At 38.7% G+C, this 21185-nt stretch overlaps 3 protein-coding genes across 3 annotated transcripts in view; 1 reads left to right on the forward strand and 2 right to left on the reverse strand.

The window, feature by feature from the left end:
- Positions 1 to 6409: 6409 nt before the first annotated feature.
- hspa8b (heat shock protein family A (Hsp70) member 8b) lies at positions 6410 to 12628 on the forward strand. Its single transcript, XM_062419535.1, has 9 exons — positions 6410 to 6528; positions 8601 to 8810; positions 9102 to 9307; positions 9604 to 9756; positions 9981 to 10536; positions 10621 to 10823; positions 10906 to 11104; positions 11193 to 11425; positions 11543 to 12628. The coding sequence occupies exons 2-9, from the start codon at positions 8606 to 8608 to the stop codon at positions 11738 to 11740; spliced, it is 1953 nt and encodes a 650-aa protein (XP_062275519.1). The 5' UTR covers positions 6410 to 6528; positions 8601 to 8605; the 3' UTR covers positions 11741 to 12628.
- A 543-nt stretch (positions 12629 to 13171) lies between these two features.
- lim2.3 (lens intrinsic membrane protein 2.3) lies at positions 13172 to 14431 on the reverse strand. The gene is made up of 4 exons (XM_062419464.1): positions 14257 to 14431; positions 13534 to 13683; positions 13319 to 13453; positions 13172 to 13233 (listed from the first exon to the last, which is right to left on the reverse strand). The coding sequence occupies exons 1-4, from the start codon at positions 14429 to 14431 to the stop codon at positions 13172 to 13174; spliced, it is 522 nt and encodes a 173-aa protein (XP_062275448.1).
- Positions 14432 to 19691: 5260 nt separating this feature from the next.
- Positions 19692 to 21185, reverse strand: part of zgc:77784 (uncharacterized protein LOC402947 homolog) — a 48164-nt gene continuing 46670 nt past the window's right edge. The window contains exons 25-26 of the mRNA XM_062419862.1: positions 20757 to 20881; positions 19692 to 19703 (exon numbers count right to left, since the gene is read on the reverse strand). Of these exons, the coding sequence (XP_062275846.1) occupies positions 19692 to 19703; positions 20757 to 20881 (137 nt within the window). The remainder of the gene's footprint in view (positions 19704 to 20756; positions 20882 to 21185) is intronic.

Consider the following 21185-nt stretch of genomic DNA (forward strand, 5'->3'; position numbering starts at 1 on the left):
CAGTTAGAACAAGATATACAGTAACTTCACGTGCTGGGTAGTACAACATTAATGGCTTACAATGATGTTATGCAATGGAAAAACACTTGATTGCTGTCTTGGTTTATGGGCAGGGAAAGTGTTTCATATGAAACTATATTGTACACATTACAATGTTTTATTTTTCATAAGCCCATGAAAGAGCAGGATCAGTGATCTGACCACAAGCTTCCTTTTTGGAGATCTTCTGATGTGATAAAAGTGTCATTATTGTTGTTCAAGAGTGTGAGTTTTTTCTTGCAAGGCCTTAGGCTGTAAACTGTAAATAGAAAATCTCTGTGTTTTTTTGTACAGTCTACAAATAATAGACACACCTATCTGAGACACGAAAGGGACTTCTAACTTTCCCGGTCCCTGAAGAACATCACAATAGACCTAGAGGATACCGCCTGAAAAAGTTGCCTGTTGGATTACTGGAGACGTATCCAATGTCAAATGCCAGTTTTAATCTCTTTTGTTGTCTAAATAAGCATTTGTCTGCAAGCCATGCCATTAGTGTTACTGAGGGCACATTTCATCAAAACTTGGACCCAAAAGCCACAAGTCTGGTCACCTTTGGGATATACTCACACGAACAGGGTACAGTGCTGTGGCAGATTTAGGTCAGGACCCATAATCAAAAACACCATTGAACTGTATAAAAAGGGAGTTTATACAGAGAGTGTTTACTTAAAAGTACAGTTCACACAAATGTAGTCCCATTTTCTCTTGAGTCTCAACTTGAGTCTGTATACTGAAGACCAAAACTTAAAGCTGAACTTTAAATTAACTTCAATAAGCCCATCGCTGTGAGCTTTTCTTGAATGCAGGGATTATAGTGGCTGGATGATTTTAGCTTACTACTGATAAACTAAATGGACAAAAGTATTGGGAAACCTGGCCATTACACCAACAGGAGCTTTTATCACATCCCATTCTAAATCCATAGGCACTAATATGGAGTTGCTCCCCCCTTTGCAGCTATAACAGCTTCCACTCTTATGGGAAGGCTTTCTACAAGATTTTGGAGCGTGACTGTGGGAGTTTTTTGCACATTCATCCTTAAGAGCATTTTTGTCGTCAGGCACTGATGTTGGACGAGAAGGTCTGGATCGCAATGTCCATTCCAATTCATCCCAAAGGTGTTTGACGGCATTGAGGTCAGGGCTCTCAGGGGGCAATGGAAGTTTTTCCACACCAAACTCACTGTGCCCCCAGTGCTTTATGCAGTGCTTTGTGCCCCAGTGCTTTATGCACTGGGGCACAGTCATGCTGGAACAGAAAAGGGCCCTCCTCGAATTGTTCCCACAAAATTGGAAACATAGAATTGTCCAAAATATCTCGGTATGCTGGAGCAATAACACTTCCCTTACACTGGAAATAAGGGGCCTAGCCCAACACCAAGTCAGGAAGGTAATGTTCTCCTGGCATGTGCCAAACCCAGACTCGTCCATCAGGCAGACATAGAAGTGTGATTCGTCACTCCACAGAAAAGGTTTCCACTGCTCCAGAGTCCAGTGGCAGCGCGCTTTACACCACTCCATCCAACACTTGGCATTGTGCTTGGTGATGTAAGGCTTGCATGCAGCTGCTCAGCCATGGAAACCCATTCCATGAAGCTTGCACAGTTTTTGTGTTGATGTAAATGTTAGAGGAAGTTTGGAACTCTTCAGTTATTGAGTTCACATAACGTCGTGACTTTTACGCCTGTACGTTGACCCTGCTCTGTCACTTTCTGGCTGAGTTGCGGTTATTCCTAAATTCTTTCACTTTTCAATAATGCCACTTACAGTTAACTGTGGAATATCTAGCAGGGAAAAACTTCACAAACTGACTTATTACAAAGGTGGCATGCTATAACAGTACTCTTGAATTCACTGAGCTCATCAGAACGACTCATTCTATCACAAATGTTTGTATATGAAGCTTGCATGGCTACATGCTTGATTTCATACATCTGTGGCAATGGGTCGGAATGAAACACCTGAATTCAATGATTAAGAGTTGTGTCCCAATACTTTTGTCTATATAGTGTATATCAGTGTCTGTGCAATGGCTAATTGGCCAATAATAACAAGACATTGTATTACAGGAATTCCAAAGACATGTTTGAGGTCATTTAGAAACAGTGTCACCATTACACAGTTTTTCAGAGCACTTTCAAGTTTATTTTTCTACTGTAAAATGTTCGGCTCAGTAGATATCTCCATCAATTCTGTAAAAGCCAATGTTAAGGGAGTAGGGAAATACAATCATTAGCTTCTGGTAGAGAAGATTAATGTATGATGAATATATGTTGCTTGTGATTGTTTATGATATATCTTTATGTTGAAAAAGTTGTCAACATACTAACAATGGATTCCTACTAGTAGCTGAAAAGGAAGTGCTAAATATAAATAATATGGCACAGGACAGTTGAGGAAAAGACCCAACTATCCATGTCTTACTTGGTGAGTTCAACTTAAACTTCATCATCACCACCCAAAACTACAAACCAAAAAAATCTAAGCCAGAGGTTTTCAAAGTGGGGAGCGGTCCTCCCCAGTGGAGCTCCAAACTGTGTCAGGGGAGACTCAATTAAAAAAACATTACATTAGTTAGTTATCAAAAGGAGATCATGTAGAAACACCTAAATGTGTGTGATTTGGTTAAACAGATCAGTTCAAAGATACAGTAGTTTTGGGGAATTTTACTATTTTCCCAGGGTCAGACACAAGTTAATGCCTTAGGACACATGTTTATATATTTGGTGTAATGTAAATGAAACTAAGCAAGTTAGCTGAGGGGGTGGTGAGGGGGCACTTTTTTCCAAGCTTAGCCTGAGGGAAGCCGACAGTCTCAGACTTTGAAAACCCTCGATCGAAGCTCAAAGGTCCACTTCCTGGTTTTTGGAGCTTTCACTTGCATCTCAAGCACTTGTTAAGAAAATGGAGATGGCTCAGGTGTCATTGCACGATCAAATTTATGGTCCAAGGTTGGTGTTTGATGAGATTCCGGGCAACCCCTGATTGCTAAATGAAGTCTGTGAGATGTAGTCGAGCTCTGAAAGCAAGTGGACCTTTAACCATAGATTTGTGGTTATATATACTGCTCGCAAGGTTAAAAAAACTTGTGTGCACAAATTTGACTTTAACTTAAACATAACACACACAATACAGATTAACAAACCCTTTTAATGAAGCATTTAACACAGGTTTTTGCATGCACATCCATGTTTGTTAAACCTTTACAGTTCTCAGTTTATTCTCAGCATATACAGTAATGGCTCCCTCCATATACAGTATCCATTAGACTCGCAGGGTTGTGTTTGGATATTGAGCTTTATCACGTGCACTCCTTACACTTCACAATGCTGCAAAGGTCGATGTACACAACACTCTCATGTGTCCTTGAATGACATTTCAAGAAATTTGAGCTATAATAGGCATCATATAGCCTCAATGGGAACAAAAGTGTGTTTGGATGTTTGGATGATGAAACATGAATGGTGATCATGTATGTCTCGGGGGACAAAACAAGTGTCTCTTGAACAAGTATGACACTAAAGGCAGTTCAATGTGCATCCACTAAGAGGGCTCTTAAGAATATTTCAGAAACAAAAAATACAGTTCACTAACAGCCAAAATGACATAATGCAAAGGCCACAGTGAACAAACAATGCTTTGATTAAGTCTGATGTTTCATGATTAAATGTTAAAAAGCAGCCGATGTTAGCCTAAGCTATTGCAAACATGTACTATACCAACCTGTGAATTCACAAGTTAACAATAAAGGATTGTTAAATATATTTATAATATATATATTTTGATTTATTTTATTGCATATAAAGAAAATAAACATAATACAAAAAAGTAATACATGCACAATTTTCTTATAGATTTAAATAAGAAAACAATAAGCCAATAAAACCCATAAGGGTTTTGTTGGGTGGCGCTTCAATGCTGAGACATACAACATAAAAACTTTTTTAGAGTTCTCTTTATTGTATTGTATAGATTGTACTTATAATTCGATCAATTTTATCTGATCTTATCTTTTACTTCTTTTTTCTTTTTTGATATACTTTAGGGTCAAATTAACTGCACTGTATTGAATTGTTTAATTATCCATACAACAGATTTATTTTCAGCAGCAGCTATTGCGTGTAATAAAACCTTTCTGCACACTGAGTCACACTCTCAGGCACATGCAACACCAGAGCGATAACATGTTGCGACTGTAACATAGGAGGAGCCCGTCTTTTAAGGTCGCATCAGGACAAAACTCTTGCAAGATTTGTAAACCAATTTTTGTGCTTGTTACAAAACTTGATGTTATGTGACCCATGTTTTTGTTTTTTTACCCTAATATCAGTATCTTTTTCTCTCATGGATATTGATATTGTATTACAGATGTGCATTTTAGACATAATAACCTTAATTTCTGTGTCCTTGATGCTTCTGAAATGACTCATTGCGGTTAAATATGGCACTAAGGTGTGGTGAAGAATGCATTTCTTTTCTCCCACAGACCACATTAGCTAACTGATTGACTGTAGGCAAAGCAAGGCAAGTATATCTGTACACATTTCAGCAACAAGGCAATTCAAACTGCTTTACATAAAACACTAAAAGCATTGAGACAAAGTGCAAAAGAATTACACCACAAAAGGACAATTTAAATACAACCAAAATCAGACATTTAGAGCTAAGAAAGTAGAAAACTAAAATAAGTTAATATAGAATAAAACAGTTACAAACAGGTGGAATGTATGAATATTAATAATTATTTGATTTAATCAACAGAAAAGTGTTAAGCCTTGATTTAAAAAGTCGCAGCAGACCTGTAGTTTTCTGTATGATTGTTCCAGATATATGGAGCATAAAAAAATGAACGCTGCTTCTTCATATTTAGTTTTGACTCTTGGGACAGAAAGCCCACCTGTCTCTGATGACCTGAGGGGGCTGGATGGTTCATAATGTAGCAGAAGCTCAGTAATGTATTTATTTTTAAAATCAATTCTTTGATGGACAGGAAGCCAGTGTAAAGATCTGAGAACTGATGGGATATGATCACATTTCTTGTGAGGACACGAGCAGCAGCATCCTGAAGACTTATGGCTCGGTTCGTGACTTTTAACATTACAGATTGAACCTGAGTGCTGACTTATAATCGTTCTTACTCGGCTCCAAAGACAATTGCTTTGTGTTACTGGTGTTCCTAATATCTTGGCCCCCTCATGTATGTTAATGGAGTGGACAAAATATTAGGAACACCATTCAATATAAGGCACCCTAATAAACCACCATCACCCACTATGACCTCAATAATAAACATAAATCACCTTCTTGACAATGTCAACAAAAACTGAAAATGTATAGGCTTGATAAATGTGGAATCTGTAGCAGAGCTTTTGTATTTGATTGCATTAGATTGTACAGGTGTACCTAATAAAGTGGCCAGTGAGTTTATGTTTCAACAAACCAGGAGAAGGCCAGTGCTAGCTAAGTAGTAAGAGCTAACACTGCGTAACTAGCTGTTACAGGATAACATTGAATTGGGATTTTCTTGGCTTCTCCGTATGTTCTATGTACTGCCCTTTCAATGCAGCACCAACATTCACTTCTCTGACTTTTAATATCATAACTGTTCACTTTAACATCAATAACTATATGATGCAATGTCCCACAGTTTACACAGTTTCTCTTATTTTAGTATCCTACACTCTTTGGGGAAGTAGCTACAGGAAATCTTGAACAGTGTATTTAAATTTTTATTTTTTAAAAATGTTTTTGTTGACACCCATTTCTGCCAATGTGATGAAAAAAGTTAGGCCAAGTCGTTATAATGAGAAACTATCTCAGAATAATGACTTAGTATCTCAAGTTAATGACTGAGTATCTCAAGAAAATGAGAAACTATCTCAGAATAATAACTTAGTATCTCAAAATAATGAGATACTATCTCAAAAATGACTAAGGACCTCATATAATAGCTTAGTAACTCAATATAATGAGATACTATCTCAAAATATTGACTTAGTATCTTATATCATTTTGAGAAAGTTTCCCATTATATTGACGTACAGGATCTTTTTTCCATCACATTGGCTGAAATGGTCTTGGATACAGAGCAGCTTTTAGGCATGTTGCCACTACTAGGCACTTTCCACATTAAAGGGGGGCGTGGTGGCTCTGGTGACAGAGGTAACGTAGCCTATGCCTGCTCTCTTGTTTTCCATAGTCTTGATAGCAACTGCTGTTCAGCTCTGTTATCCATATTTTTAATTGGGCCGTTTAGAGAGGCAGAGAAATGGATGAAGCAGGATTGGCCGGCATCGCTCCTCCTGTGTTCTAGAGAGTTCTGAGTGGGGATGTTGTTCAGGAGGCGCGGCCGCTCCCGCATACCGACAGACCGACTGACGGACAGCGAGACAGGCAGCGAGGATCAGGGACCTGTCATTCAGCGAGGGGCCAACCTGCACTATTATTATCTGTCACTGTACACCGTAGAGCCACACATTTAACGGAGGTGAGTATTAGTTTAGTCGCGTAAAAATGTGTTGTAGTAACTTTAACCGGTCAGAGAGATAACGGTGACATGAACATTAACTACATTTATCAGGCTTACGTCATTAAGTTGTTAAATAAATGTTATTTAACGTGAAAGCAAAAATAAAAAAAATAAAAAAAATGTTTGTAGCCTATGAGCCAGTAAGCTGAAGCCTGGCTTTGCTCTCTGCTTTTATTCAGCTGCAAATTGTCAATTTCACGAACTTTACTTTTTTGTATGACCCTTTTTATGTCGTTAGTGTGCACAGTGCACAATGGTTAAACATGTGATATTTAACGCTAATTGGGCTGATGTGAGCTTAAAGTTGGACAGAGAACATGGCGAACAACAGGTACTAACTTAACAGAGTGACATGATGCTGCTAACTCGCTTGTACGTCAGGATTTGTTTTGCAACGTTGCCGATCTGTATCAAGAACAAGAAGATGTATGTTATGTATTTGCGTCTGCAGGAAATGCAACGTAATGCCTTGTAAATGCTGCAGAAGTTGCCAGAGAGTGATAAGAAAGGTCCAGAAAGTTCCCAGCCTCTCCAAATATGAAGTGACACGCCCTCTGGCCAGAGCTGCTGATAATGATGCAGCATAAACACACACACAGTCTCTTTGCCATCTTTTCTTTTATGCCCCTATTTGGAAAAGAACATTTCAGCCCCTGCCCTCCAAACCTCATTTATTTTCAACAACCATTAATAATATTGGGGGAACTACTGTAGGATCCAAGTTGAATTGGATTGAAGTCACTTTTATTAACATGCATGTATCTCATTAGTTTCTGACGTGCAAATGTAATATTTAAGTTCAGTTTTGCTCAGATTTGCACACAAAAGACAAAAACCTCTCCTTCTATACTGACAGGAAACTTCAGAGCCTGGTAGGTTTCCTCATACTTCTTATATGGCTTCATATTTGGCTTGATGAGTAACATTTTTTTCTTTTCTTCCCTGTCAAAAGTCTTGTACATGACACTCCCATAGCAATTATTTTATTAACAATTAATTGTTGTTAATTCTTTCAGACGATAAAATATTTTAAAACTATTGAAAGCCAGACCATTACAGTTGCCCAAAGCCTAAATTGATGCCTTCAAATGTCACACAAGTTGCACAATCAATTCCACAAGTCATTGTTACAGCTCTTATGTACACTTTGCTAAGCTGAGTCTTAAAACACTTGCTATCATCAGGGCACAGATTGGTTATTCACCCCTAGTCATGTGCACCCCCTCTGCTATGTCCTCCCAGGGGGGGGACCCATCCTCCAGTAAGAGAATCACTGCCTTAGGTAGCAGTAATGGCCTCTTATGTGGGCTTAATATAGGCTGGCATTACAGTAAATTGATGATCTGCTGCTGTAGCAACACTAAACATGGGGCCTGCTCCAAGAAGCTACAGCTTATATAGATAAGTTTGCTGAGTGAAACATTGTAACTTTTTAAAAATTAGATGATCAGATGACTACTAAACCCAGACATGGTGTAGACCTCTGAAAATTTCATAAAATATCTCCCGGAGCCTAAGGACACATATACTCGTGGTTTGTTTTGTCTGACTAGCAGCCATGAACCCAAATATTTTCAGTTCATTATAATATAAGAAAAAAGAAATCTTCACAGTTGTTGAAGCAGGAATTAAATGTTTACAGTTTCATTACTACAATTAAATAATAATGTAGTGAAACAAATTGGCAGTCAAGTCTAATTATCAGGCTAACCTGCTTTTTGGAGCAGACTCAACCCCCCCCTGTTGTCTGTTGTTGCCATGATAAAGTCAGCCGCTGGCATGCTTTCAAAAGTGGGGAGGCTAGAAAACAGGTGCTGTGGACCCTCATTTCACTGAGACAGTTTGTTTCCACTTCTGTTTGAGTAACTCAGACTCTGATAATAGCCTCATTACCCCATACTACAAATGTACATCATGCTAGCTAACCACAGTGCTTAGAGAGGGCTTAAGTTGCTCATCTGTCATACATCTGAATTGTCAGTGTGTCATGATTTAACAATTCATCTGTGATATTTTTATCATTATCTTAGGCACCATGTCCAAGGGACCAGCAGTTGGTATTGACCTGGGCACTACCTACTCCTGCGTAGGAGTGTTTCAGCACGGCAAAGTTGAGATCATTGCCAATGACCAGGGAAACAGGACCACACCCAGTTATGTTGCCTTCACTGACACTGAAAGGCTGATAGGGGATGCAGCCAAGAACCAAGTGGCCTTAAACCCCAACAACACAGTGTTTGGTAAGAAACATTTTCCCAGACAAAATCACTAATAAGATAAGATAGATTTTATTTGTCATTCAGATTATACACTATAGGTACAGTGCACATCCAAACAAAATTCTATAGCAATGGCTCAAAAATAGTTCAGAATATAAAAAAAGTGCTTATATTAAAAATAATAAAACTGGGGAAATGAAAAGAAAAACAAAAAACTATGTATATATAAAATATATACATATCTAAACAGTATAAACAACAGTGAATAAGTGATGTTTCTGCTTATTAATTACCTCTGTTGTTTCTGCTCAGATGCCAAGCGTCTTATTGGGCGTCGGTTTGATGACAGCGTCGTCCAGTCAGACATGAAACACTGGCCTTTTACAGTCATTAACGATACTTCACGCCCAAAAGTAAAGGTGGAGTACAAGGGCGAGACCAAGACTTTCTACCCAGAGGAGATCTCCTCTATGGTGCTGATTAAAATGAAAGAGATTGCAGAGGCATACCTCGGCAAGGTAACCATGCATGCTTTATTTTTTGTAAAATACATTTTACAAACTTTATTTTTATTTGTTAATAAAAGAGGATGTTTGCTTCTGTGCTTCTACTGTACTATTACTATTCTACTATACTTCTATTGGCTGCTGTGTCCCCTGCAAAAACAGAAACAGAACAGAAAGAAGTATTTGTGTCCTGTTTACTACATTTGCAGTGTTGTCAGCTGAAATTTAACCTAATATGATGCAAACATTTTAGAATCAGTGTCCACAAAAATATTTAACTACGGTGATTTTGCATTTTCTCTTTGCAGACTGTAACAAATGCTGTTGTAACCGTACCTGCCTACTTCAATGACTCTCAGCGTCAAGCCACCAAAGATGCAGGGACCATCTCAGGACTTAATGTCCTTCGTATCATCAATGAGCCAACTGCTGCTGCTATTGCTTATGGCCTGGACAAAAAGGTAGCAATATACATGTCAGTGCATGCACTTTTAATAACAGTATAAACTGTGATTTTTAAGACTAATTTTTCACTAATTTATGCCAGTTTTTATACTATTATACTATATTATACTACACTATACTACACTATACGATACTATATTGTACTGGTGATATTTCTGACCAGTAAAGTGTAGTAGTCTTGTACCGTGTTGTGAGTTTTAACTTAAAAAAAAAAATTTAGGTTGGATCTGAAAGAAACGTTCTCATCTTTGACTTGGGCGGTGGCACCTTTGATGTCTCCATCTTGACTATTGAAGATGGCATCTTTGAGGTGAAGTCTACAGCAGGTGACACACACTTGGGTGGTGAAGACTTCGATAACCGCATGGTCAACCACTTCATCTCTGAGTTCAAACGCAAATACAAAAAAGATATCAGCGACAACAAGAGGGCTGTGCGTCGTCTGCGCACTGCTTGCGAGAGGGCCAAGCGCACGCTGTCATCCAGCACTCAGGCCAGCATTGAAATCGACTCTTTATATGAGGGCATCGATTTCTACACATCAATCACCAGGGCCCGGTTTGAAGAGCTGAACGCAGACTTGTTCCGTGGAACCCTGGAGCCTGTGGAAAAGGCTCTTCGTGATGCCAAGATGGACAAGGCCCAAGTCCACGACATTGTCTTGGTGGGAGGATCCACACGTATTCCCAAGATCCAGAAGCTGCTGCAAGACTTTTTTAATGGAAAGGAACTCAACAAGAGCATTAACCCTGATGAAGCAGTGGCCTATGGTGCAGGTATAACAATTGTATGCCTATTAATATAACAATTTCTAAAGAGCTGCACATTTAAACTCAAAATCCTTCGATTTGTTTCTGCAGCTGTGCAAGCAGCCATCCTGTCAGGCGACAAATCGGAGAATGTGCAGGACTTGCTGCTGCTGGATGTGACCCCCTTGTCTCTGGGGATCGAGACTGCTGGAGGAGTCATGACTGTACTCATCAAAAGAAACACCACTATCCCAACAAAGCAGACCCAGACTTTTACCACCTATTCTGACAACCAGCCTGGTGTCCTTATTCAGGTACGACTACCATCTCACCGCTGTCTTTGGATTGAAAAAAAAAAGAAGAAGATTTAAATTTAACATGATATTTTGCCCACAGGTCTTCGAGGGTGAAAGAGCCATGACCAAAGACAACAACCTTTTGGGTAAATTTGAGCTGACTGGAATCCCTCCTGCCCCTAGAGGAGTTCCTCAGATTGAGGTGACCTTTGATATCGACGCCAATGGCATCATGAATGTGTCTGCTGTCGACAAGAGCACTGGGAAAGAGAACAAGATAACAATCACCAATGACAAAGGTAACCTGTGTAGAACCTAATGACTGTATCTTAATTGTGTAGCCGTGTGTTTGAAATAAAATCTATCCTCTACTCTGCCATCTGTCAGGTCGATTGAGCAAGGAGGACATTGAGCGTATGGTCCAGGAAGCAGACAAGTACAAGGCTGAGGATGATGTACAGAGAGAGAAAGTGACTGCCAAGAATGGCCTGGAGTCCTACGCCTTCAATATGAAGTCTACTGTGGAGGACGATAAGCTAAAGGACAAGATCAGTGACGAGGACAAACAGAAGATTCTCGATAAGTGCAACGAGGTCATCAGCTGGCTGGACAGAAACCAGGTAAGGGTTAGAAGTATAGTCTGGGCTGCTGGTTATAAACTTATGACGTATCAGATTTTATTTAGTTTTCCAGCTCTGTGACAGTGCAAGTTGTAAAGTCATTCTCTCTTTTCTCAGTCTGCAGAAAAAGAGGAGTTTGAGCATCAGCAGAAGGAGCTGGAGAAGGTGTGTAACCCCATCATGACCAAGCTGTACCAGAATGCCGGCGGGGCGCCGGGGGGGATGCCAGGTGGGATGCCAGGTGGTTTCCCAGGATCTGGTGGTGCTCCTGGAGGAGGGGCGTCGGCCGGCCCCACCATCGAGGAGGTTGACTAAACTAGAGGTTAACTAGACTTGCATGAGCTTCTGCTCTGAGCTTGTTGTGAAGGGTGACTGTTCCGATACCATTTTTTCCCTCCCGATACCGATTCTGATACTTGTGCTGTGGGTATCGGCCGATACCGAGTACCGATACCGATAACAGTGTGTTTAAAAAATAATAATAATCATACAAGCCTGGGTGACTGTGATATGATTATCATTGTGGTTAGGCCTGGCTCAGGTGAAACCCTTTGTAAAACATGAATGAATACAGCAAATGGAAGTCATTTATTTTTTAAATAGAACAGTATAAATCAGTAGTGCAACAGCAACTTAACTAAATAAATATAGGAATAATTATTCGCCGTCTTACTGGTGGGAACATCCACTGTGAATTACTGCCAAACCGCCGACACGATGCGCTAACGTTAGCTCCTTGTAACAAGTGTCAGACGTCAGGTGATCAATTCTTCTTCGCCCCTCTGAAACAGCAGCTGCCGGTGCCAGCACAGCGCAAATGTTTTAAGAGTGGCGAAGAAGAACTGTGTCAGAGCTAACAGAGCTAACCAGTAAATAGATTCCTATTTCTAATAAATTACGTGGTATCGGATCGGTGCCTGGACTTCAGTACTCGCTGATACCGATGCCAGCATTTTCGGCAGTATCGGAGGCATTTCCGATATTGTTATAGGAATCAGAACAACTCTAGTTCTAACTCCCAATATTCAAAAACATTAACCACCTCTGTTTTGGAATTGTTTTTATACATTTTGCACTTTTCACTGTGGATTTTTTGGTAGGCGGCCTTTCCAGGTTCCATGTTGCATTCAGTTAAACCAATTAATGTCTGCTTTACCACAGTGTGTTTTCCTTTCTAAGTTGGTTTATGAGGCTGAAATGGTTGCTATGTCTTGATACTTTGCACAATATGACTAAATAAAAGTGTTTCTGAATTTGGAACCAACGCTCATCTTTTGATCATCAAAACATCTTTTCACAACATTCTGATATTGATTTTAGAAGTCACTGAATGTAAAATCTGTGATACTACTCACATGTAGAGATGCACACAGATGTCTTTTTTTTAATTACAGTACAAACTGAAATAAGTACATGTGGCACAGACATGTTTTCTATAAGTGGAAGATATTTATCGCTAAAATGCAAGTCATTGAGTTGGGTCTGTAAGTGACAAGTACAAGGAGCTGTATCATCACCAATCGTGGTGTCACAGACTCTTTAGCACTTACCTGCTTCTATTTAAATTTTAGTAACGTACTCTATCAAGACAATGTAGATGACAGACAAGATCATTTAGTTTTCTCATTTATTTAGCTTGTTCATGAATATCAAGGTTTACAGAAAATGGTTAGAAAGTTAAAGGGAGTGTTTGTTCCTCAAGGCCATTTATCGTGTATGTGTGAGTGTTTTGAAGTCTTTAACAGGTTAGCGTGAGTTAGTGTTTCTTGGACATTCGTGCATCCGGTAGGCACACATGTAGAAGATACCTATAGGAGAGAGATAAGGTTAATCTACAAAATATGAGCATTCAGTTGAGGAAAAGTGCAGTTGTTAAAGTGCCATGATTCATACCTGAGAAGAATGTGAGCACCACTGCCACCCAGCCCATTATATAGGACCAGGAAAATCGCCAGCTGCCATAGCGTTTACCGTAGTAATTGACTGTCACTCCCGTGTAGACAGCCATTGCCAGTAGCACAAAGAAGCCTAAACGGGATAAAAACATCAGGTTTAACTGTAACATCTACAGGTATGCTAGAGCAAAAGTGGTCAAATGAGTAGCTTACAGGAGATGAAGAAGAGGATGCCAGCTGCAAATGTCTTGTCAAACCCGTCAAAGGAGGAGTAGTGAATAAAGGCCATTACGCCGATCACAATGCCAATGAAACAAGCCAGCAGAGAGAGAATCATGAAGGCCCGGGTGGCATCCCAGTACGCTGTGGGTGAGAGAAGATGAGGTAAGCCTGAGAGCTGGTGGAGAAGACTAAAAAATATGTCAGCTAATGATAGGGGGTTCAACATTTTTGATGTCTCTCTGCTAATGTAATACATAATCACCAATGTTTCATCCTTACTGGAGTGACTGTCATTTATGGTTTTCTTTATTCATGATGTACAACGTTAGCTTCCCATCTAGTGTCTGGCAATGTGTTTGTGCCTTATTAATTGTATTAAGATATATGACTGAAAATGAAACCTTTTTACCTACATGACTGGTGCAAATAAAAGTGCAAACTATTCCTTTAATGTCACCACTATAGCCTGTAAGCTTATAAGCAGGAATCTCTTAATACAGGAGTCCTGCAAGAAAAAACAAAGACTACTCGGTTACATTTGCATATGGAAAAATATATTTTCAACTTGTCATGCATTGAAATCTAAGCCATTTTATCAAACACTCCAACACAGCTCTAAGGAAAAGTAACCCCTCCTCAGGGTTAGTGGTGAGGTCACGGACTGATTGTCAGCGAACTAATAAATATAAATGAGGATCTTCCTGGGTCTCTTACCAATGCTGTCTGTGTGTGTCATGCATTTCCCAGGCACACAGTACCGCCACAGGCCCTGGTGCATGTAATTGCTGGAGTGACGGTACTGCATCCAGTAGTCAGTTGCTGTGGAGACAATGAGGAGTATGTTCCCGACTCCGGCACAGAACAACCCACCTCCCATGAAGCTGTACATCCTGCCAAAAAAACACTGACTGACACACAGAGAGAAGCAGAGCAGGGTCAGGGCCTCAGCACATCTGGCCCCAGCTATACTGATTACAGTGGGGGCTTCCTGTTACAGAGCACGGTGCACCCTGCACTTGGGATATGAATAAAATAATATCTAAATACATTCAGCAGGATGTTGTGCTGGAGTTACAGACATCTGATTATAGAAATATTACTCATTAGTCAATAACACTGAGAGGAAATGTACAAGTGGACAAGCAGGCAGCTCAGTCTGACAAGTCATTAACCTCTAACACTGACAGACTGAGTGACAGGTCCATTAATACAAATGCATTTATTCAAACTCACACATTTATTTTAATTCTTGTTAAGACCATAAGGTTTCCAATGATATGCTGAACATTGGGAAAATGTGTATAAAATGATGCGCAAGACATCAAGATTTTAAAATTTTTTGATTGGCATACAAAGTACATTCATTCCCCGATTATTTATGCTATTTAAAGTAATTTTCAAGGGAAAATTAGGGTTCAACAGGTTAACCACCAAATTCAGCAATGATAAAAAAAACTAATTTGTATCTAATAAAAACCTGCATGTTGCGCAGTTGCATACATACAGCATTTTACACATATTTTCTGTATTGATTACCTACCTTTGTCTTGATTTCCTTAGAAAAAGTCAGAGATTCCAATATTTCGGGTTGCCAAAGCAGAGAGGAGCCCAATATTGCCCAGAGTGGCAGGAAAGTTTTGTTTGTGCACAGGAAACCAAGCGAACAAACGGGCTGATGGAACAATAGAGCATGCTGAGCCGCAACCAATCACAGAGGATGAGTTTTGTGTTTGAGGGAATCTGCTGAAAATACAAAACTGTTAAAGCGCTGCGCACAACTCAGTAATACTGATGACACAGGGCTTTCAATTCAAAATGCTACACAACTACACACAGTAAACTCATGGCCGGCAATAGGCTTACCCTTACTATTGCTGGAAAAGTTCATTAGACAAAGATTATTTTTAATTTTCTAAAAGGAAGTCTGGTGTCATTTGTTGATTGCATTTCACTTCAAATACTGCTGCCTATTTGTTGATGCCAAGTCATTTAAATACAGTCCTCAGTACCAGCTTGGATACAATGTTATTGAAAGTTGTGCAATGTATTCATTTACATGTAATATAATGTAAATGAATACAAATCATGTGATATAAATAATGGAGATACTAAAGAAACTGTACTGACTGCCCCCACAACTGTGGAAAGGAGGTGTTTGTTAATTCATAAACTGTATATATATATATACATATATACAGTTTATGAATTAACAAACACACACACACATATATATATATATATATACATATATATATATATATATATATATATATATATATATATATATATACACGTGTGTGTGTGTGTGTCTATTAATATAGTAATCTAAAGTAGTATGTGATAAAATAGTGATATAGTAATTTATTAGGTAAGTAATATACAATATAAATATTGCTAATTATTTACAGTTTATAAAGATCAGATTGTTAGGATGTATACTGCCAGGTAGTACTGTTTTTGTACTGTAGAGCATGAGTGCAAGTTACTGTATTTATAGAACTGGACTTAGTTGCATAATGACAGTATGTGCAGCATATACAATCCGCTAAGACATTTCATATGACAATTAAAGGATATCACGTACTGTAAGGTTGATAAGGTAACAAGCCTTCACTGCTCTCCACATGATATAAATGTCAGTTCTTTAGAAGCTCTTTTGACCACTGTTCAGAGTGAGTTTGTATCTGCTGATGGCAAATTACTTTGTTCAATTACTTATATGGCAATCTTAATGATCATGCTAAAGTCATATCATATTAATAGTTTAGGCCTGTGATATCATCAGCCTGACTCCTCTACCTGCTTGTGGTAATACTTTTACAGTTATAGCTTGAAACAGCAAAAATGCCTCTGTGCTTTTTTGGATTAACTCTTTTGGAGCTTTTGATAATTTACATTTAATTTTACTTAAAGCGTAGTACCTTTGAGCTCCAGAAGACTTTACTGACAACGTTATGATGGGGTTAATCACAGTCATCATGCATGTCTTACTTATTACCACTAGGTGGCGCATTTTATTAAGTCTTGTATCAAAGGTTGAATCACCACATGCTACAAAAAACTTTTTTGAGGTTCCCCCTAAATCTAACTACCAGTTTCACTAATCAGTTTTCTGTCATCTGTCATTTCTTGGTGACATAGAATTGTTGACATATTTCTTTCTATATCCATAATGACAATAGCAGCTTGCTGGGGTTTTTTTATCCCACATACAGGATCAGATACAGATGAACACCTGTGGAGCTGACAGTGATTCAGCATCTTGATCAAGTACATTTAAGCTTGCAAAGGGGCTTCAGCTAATCATTTCCTGTGATCATGTTATTTTGGTTTCTTTTTTCAGTATTTCAGTAGCTTTGTATTTGTGCTATACCACCTCTTGCGGCAAAAGCTTATAATAGTTTTAGGTTTATATGTTGACTTCTTTGCTCACCTTCTCATTTGTTTTTATGATCTCTTTGGTGTTTAACTGATTCTGGTTGGTAAGAGGTGTGTTTATTGTAGCTGGTAGTTATGTTATTGTGATTATTTTCATCCTAAACCTATGAATATATATTTTTACCAAACCATAATTTATTTTTTTCGATTAGCTGAGCTATTCCACAAGCTTTCCACTCACCCCTGGCAACTGCAGAAGTACTCCCTTGGGGTAAGTGTAAGATTGGTTGGGAATCACGGTTCATTTTGACGTCCTCCTCCACTCAGAGATGTGCTCTGCTAATCGGTACTTGACTTGGATGTTTGATTTTCCATGTGTAAAATGATTTAGGTGTACAGTTTGGCACAGAAGTGTGAACATTCTTATTACAAGGGGAAAGGTTTCTCTGTGCTCACCTTAAATCTGAGTTTAAGTAGCTCAAGAATGACTTTCTGGCAACTCCACTATTTTGGATGTCAATCATGGACCTGCTTGTAACATAAACTTTCAATCCTCCAGTACACATGCACTAAGAATGAACTTTTCAGTGAAGTAGGAGATATCTCGTGCCAAGTTAAACTCCTGAAGTAAAAAATATATGCATAAACTGTGGATTTTTTATTAAATTTTTTATGAGGTAATTGACCTTTTATTTAGATAGTTAGATAAATTAGTTAAAATACATGTGTTTTGTTGTTGTGTTTTGCAACAAAAAATTACAGAAGATGCAGTAAATACCCCCCAAAAATCATCCTGTGGATAAAGTAGAGAACATTTGTGGATATTTGTAAACTGGCCCCAGCAAACTGATTGTGGCTGGTCGCCGTCTATGTGTGTGGGCGGGGTGTGTGTGTGTGTGTAAACCACAGACACCCTAATCCATGCTACAGGCCTAAAAGCATAACATTGTATAACCCTTCTAAATTGCACCGGATTACCATTATCCTCCAAGCCTGGTGGGACCCAGTGGGTATTTGCCAAAGGCAGTGAAGTCCAACTCACTTTCCTCTCCGTCCCATGTACTGCCAACCTTCCAAAATAATGCTTCAACCAAGATCTGCACACAGGAGGCTCAAACACAGCAGATAAAGGTGCAGACATGAAGAAAGTCTTTCATATCCCACTGCTGTCATGTTTCACAGAGATGAAAGTAACCTGCTCTCATTAAGCCATATTCAAAAACTAGCATCCTCACAACTGATCTGAAGATGGAATCATACACTAGTTTTATAGTGTTATCAGTATAATGAGAACATGAAATTATGAACTCCAAATTCATTCAGACCTCAAGGACATTTTGGCTCTAGTGGAATAATCACTGGCAAGGCATTTCAATGAAGCCGTATGACCACAGAGCCAAAGCACACACACACACACACACACATTGTGTTTCATGTCACACAGAAGGACATCTTTTGTTCACTTCCATCACAAAATAGTTTGTACGAGAATGATTTCAGGAGTGTCACGAAGGTAGTATTTTTCAGTAGAAATGGAGACTAATCAAACACAATTACAATTTTATATATTAACATGACAATGAATCTACATGCTGTGAGGCAGCATTTAGTGGGGATTGTCCTAAATGAGCATACTATCATGCTCACATGACAATGTGTTTACTATGTTCACCATTTTGCATGCTGTGGCCATTTGGTATACCACTAAATACAAAGTAGAGCTGATTAAGACTGATGGGAAACTCATGTTAAAGGTCAGAGGTTCACCAAAGTGATTGAAATTCATCCTGAGGGGGACATGAATGCATTTACTAAACTTAATGGCAATCCATCCAATAATAGTTGGAGAAATTTTACATGTCATGTTTTAGTCATGGTGCTGTACTACAGGTCTGAGAATCACTAAAATAATAGGGATTCATCTTCTGGTGACCATGAATAGTTTCACGGTCATTTATTTGATAGTGTTGAGATATGTTAGTCTGTAGGCTACTGAATTGTCGGGCCAGCCAACAAACCGATATGTTGTTCATAGCAACCCAGTGTACTAGGTTATTCATAGAGCTGCAGCTATGTACTGTAGGATGGCGATAAATGTTATAGCTATCCTTTTGTAAAATTCGGTTTATTTCAAAAACGGACAGATGCATTTTTTGTAACAAATATTTTATTGGTCAGTTTAAAAATCTCGACAGAACTAACACACTGGTGATCTACAGGGGCACCACAGTACACAGTCACACAGATGAGAGGTAAAACACACACACAAACACTACAAACATGCACTGACACACTCACTCACACACCACACACATTATGGTTTATTAACATTTTCTGCTTTATGTCTTTTCCAGTCTTGCGTCAAACACGTTATCATCATCATCATCATCATCAACGGTTTCATGGTCAAGAGTAAACAGAAGATACATTCAATATTCTGTATAAGCTGTACAATGTGTAATAGTTACATTTACTCCCATTGCCTAAAAATACAATGTTTTTTGAACCCCCAGATCCATTTTAGTAATATATCCGATCACACCTTTTAAAAAAATGCGTAGGTGTCTATATACAAGGAAGAGGAGTGAAGGTAATCACAAGATAAAATTAAAAAAAGAATACAAATAGTTTGTGAAAAGGCAGATGGCAAGCCTAGATGCTTTCCCTTTTGTCTTCAGTTTTTCATCGGATACCATGGCGACAGATTGATGGTTCGCAAAGAAAGGAAACCCACGGAGGAAAAAGGAGGATTTCATGTAATCGGCTTCTGTCTACATGAGGTTCTGAAAAGAAACAAACACAACACAGTGAACCTTGAGACAGGTGCAAACAACCATGCTGACAGTGTGATTAAAATACAGGTTAGTTCCAGAAACATGGTTGTTCTGATAAAGTGGGCAAGTAATTCAGATTTCTTGTGTCGCATTGTGTTGTGTGAGATTTTAGATCAGATTTTTATGTGTAAAAACAGGCACAGGTATTTCAGAGATTTAAAGAAAAAAGAAAAACATTAGAAAATTGTGTGACACAAAAAGACACAGAAATAGTACCTCATTGTACAAATTTTACTTTGTTTAATTACGATTTGAGATACATTTTTTATGATAGTTTCTTTCTATTTCTATTTTATTCCACTACATTTCAGGGGGTAAATTTGTACTTTTTACTCCAACAAATTAGTCTGATAGCTGTAGGTACAACCTTAAGATGTCACATAAACATACAGTATGATCAGTGTATACATTTTGATGCAGTGCTATAGATCAAACCGTCAAATAGGGCATACATTTGTTACAATTAACTCATCTCAGCCAACTACGACATTAAAATGTTGCTTACATATTAATGTATCAGGACTAATAATCTATTTTGAATGCATGACTTTTACTTCTACTGGGTATTTTTATGTTGTGGTATTACTTCACCACAGGTTTGTGAAGTTTCTAGTGATATGTTTTTGTCAGCAGCTTTCAACTCCACTCAACTATAAAACTTTGGTTTTTCAGGTCCTTTAGTTTCATACAGACAGATTTTCAGAGGGATGTCAGTTTAATAAATAAATAAATCTTATTTGTTAAAGCATGCATGCTTAAAAAAAGAACACCACTTTTATTAGGCTTAATAGTCTTTCTGTTCCCCATAAAGGATTGGGAAATGTAATTTAGGGGAAAAAAAGTTCTTGTCTGCAAGTCAAACAGCCAAAGGAAACATCTGCCATTAACTACCCTATGCAAGTTGACACATAACTCAAACTGCCCTCAGTTGACTTTTGAACACACTGTGACCCACACTATGTAGACACAATGTCAGTTCAGCTCAGTTCACCAGTTCTGTACCTCATCTCTCCTCCGGCCAGCGGTGGAGGGCCGCGGAAAGGCTCCTCCACCCAGGGACCCGTAGCCTGACATCTGGACCTTGGGCAGGAAGCTGGGCTGTCCATACTGGATTACATTATTCTCATCTGCAGATGACAAACAAATCACTCAAAGTTACAGCTGTATTTATATAGGTTAAATCCTAAGTGATGAAGCAGATTGAAAAAAGACCCCCCGCTACTAAGAGCAGAGCTGCTACGATGAACTAATACATGTACATACACTGGCGGCAGTTGTTTTTTTTTCTAGGCCAAAAGGGATTTGTATGAAGCATCAAAACAATATTAATACATATCCATTTCAGTTCATTTGAGTTCCAGCTGTTGAAGCAAGATGATGTGTATCACAGAAATAGTTTTTCTATTTTCGGTTTATTGACAGACACACAAT

Source organism: Scomber scombrus, chromosome 5 (genome assembly GCF_963691925.1).
Source record: "Scomber scombrus chromosome 5, fScoSco1.1, whole genome shotgun sequence".
Taxonomy (NCBI): domain Eukaryota; kingdom Metazoa; phylum Chordata; class Actinopteri; order Scombriformes; family Scombridae; genus Scomber; species Scomber scombrus.

Coding starts and splice junctions, on each gene's coding strand:
- hspa8b (XM_062419535.1), top strand. CDS start 8,606: ATGTCCAAGGGACCAGCAGTTGGTATTGACCTGGGCACTACCTACTCC. Junction 10,537..10,620: donor AGCAGTGGCCTATGGTGCAG/GTATAACAATTG, acceptor TTGTTTCTGCAG/CTGTGCAAGCAGCCATCCTG. Junction 11,426..11,542: donor GCTGGCTGGACAGAAACCAG/GTAAGGGTTAGA, acceptor CTCTTTTCTCAG/TCTGCAGAAAAAGAGGAGTT.
- lim2.3 (XM_062419464.1), bottom strand. CDS start 14,431: ATGTACAGCTTCATGGGAGGTGGGTTGTTCTGTGCCGGAGTCGGGAAC. Junction 13,454..13,533: donor CATCCTCTTCTTCATCTCCT/GTAAGCTACTCA, acceptor TATCCCGTTTAG/GCTTCTTTGTGCTACTGGCA. Junction 13,234..13,318: donor GGTGCTCACATTCTTCTCAG/GTATGAATCATG, acceptor TCTCTCCTATAG/GTATCTTCTACATGTGTGCC.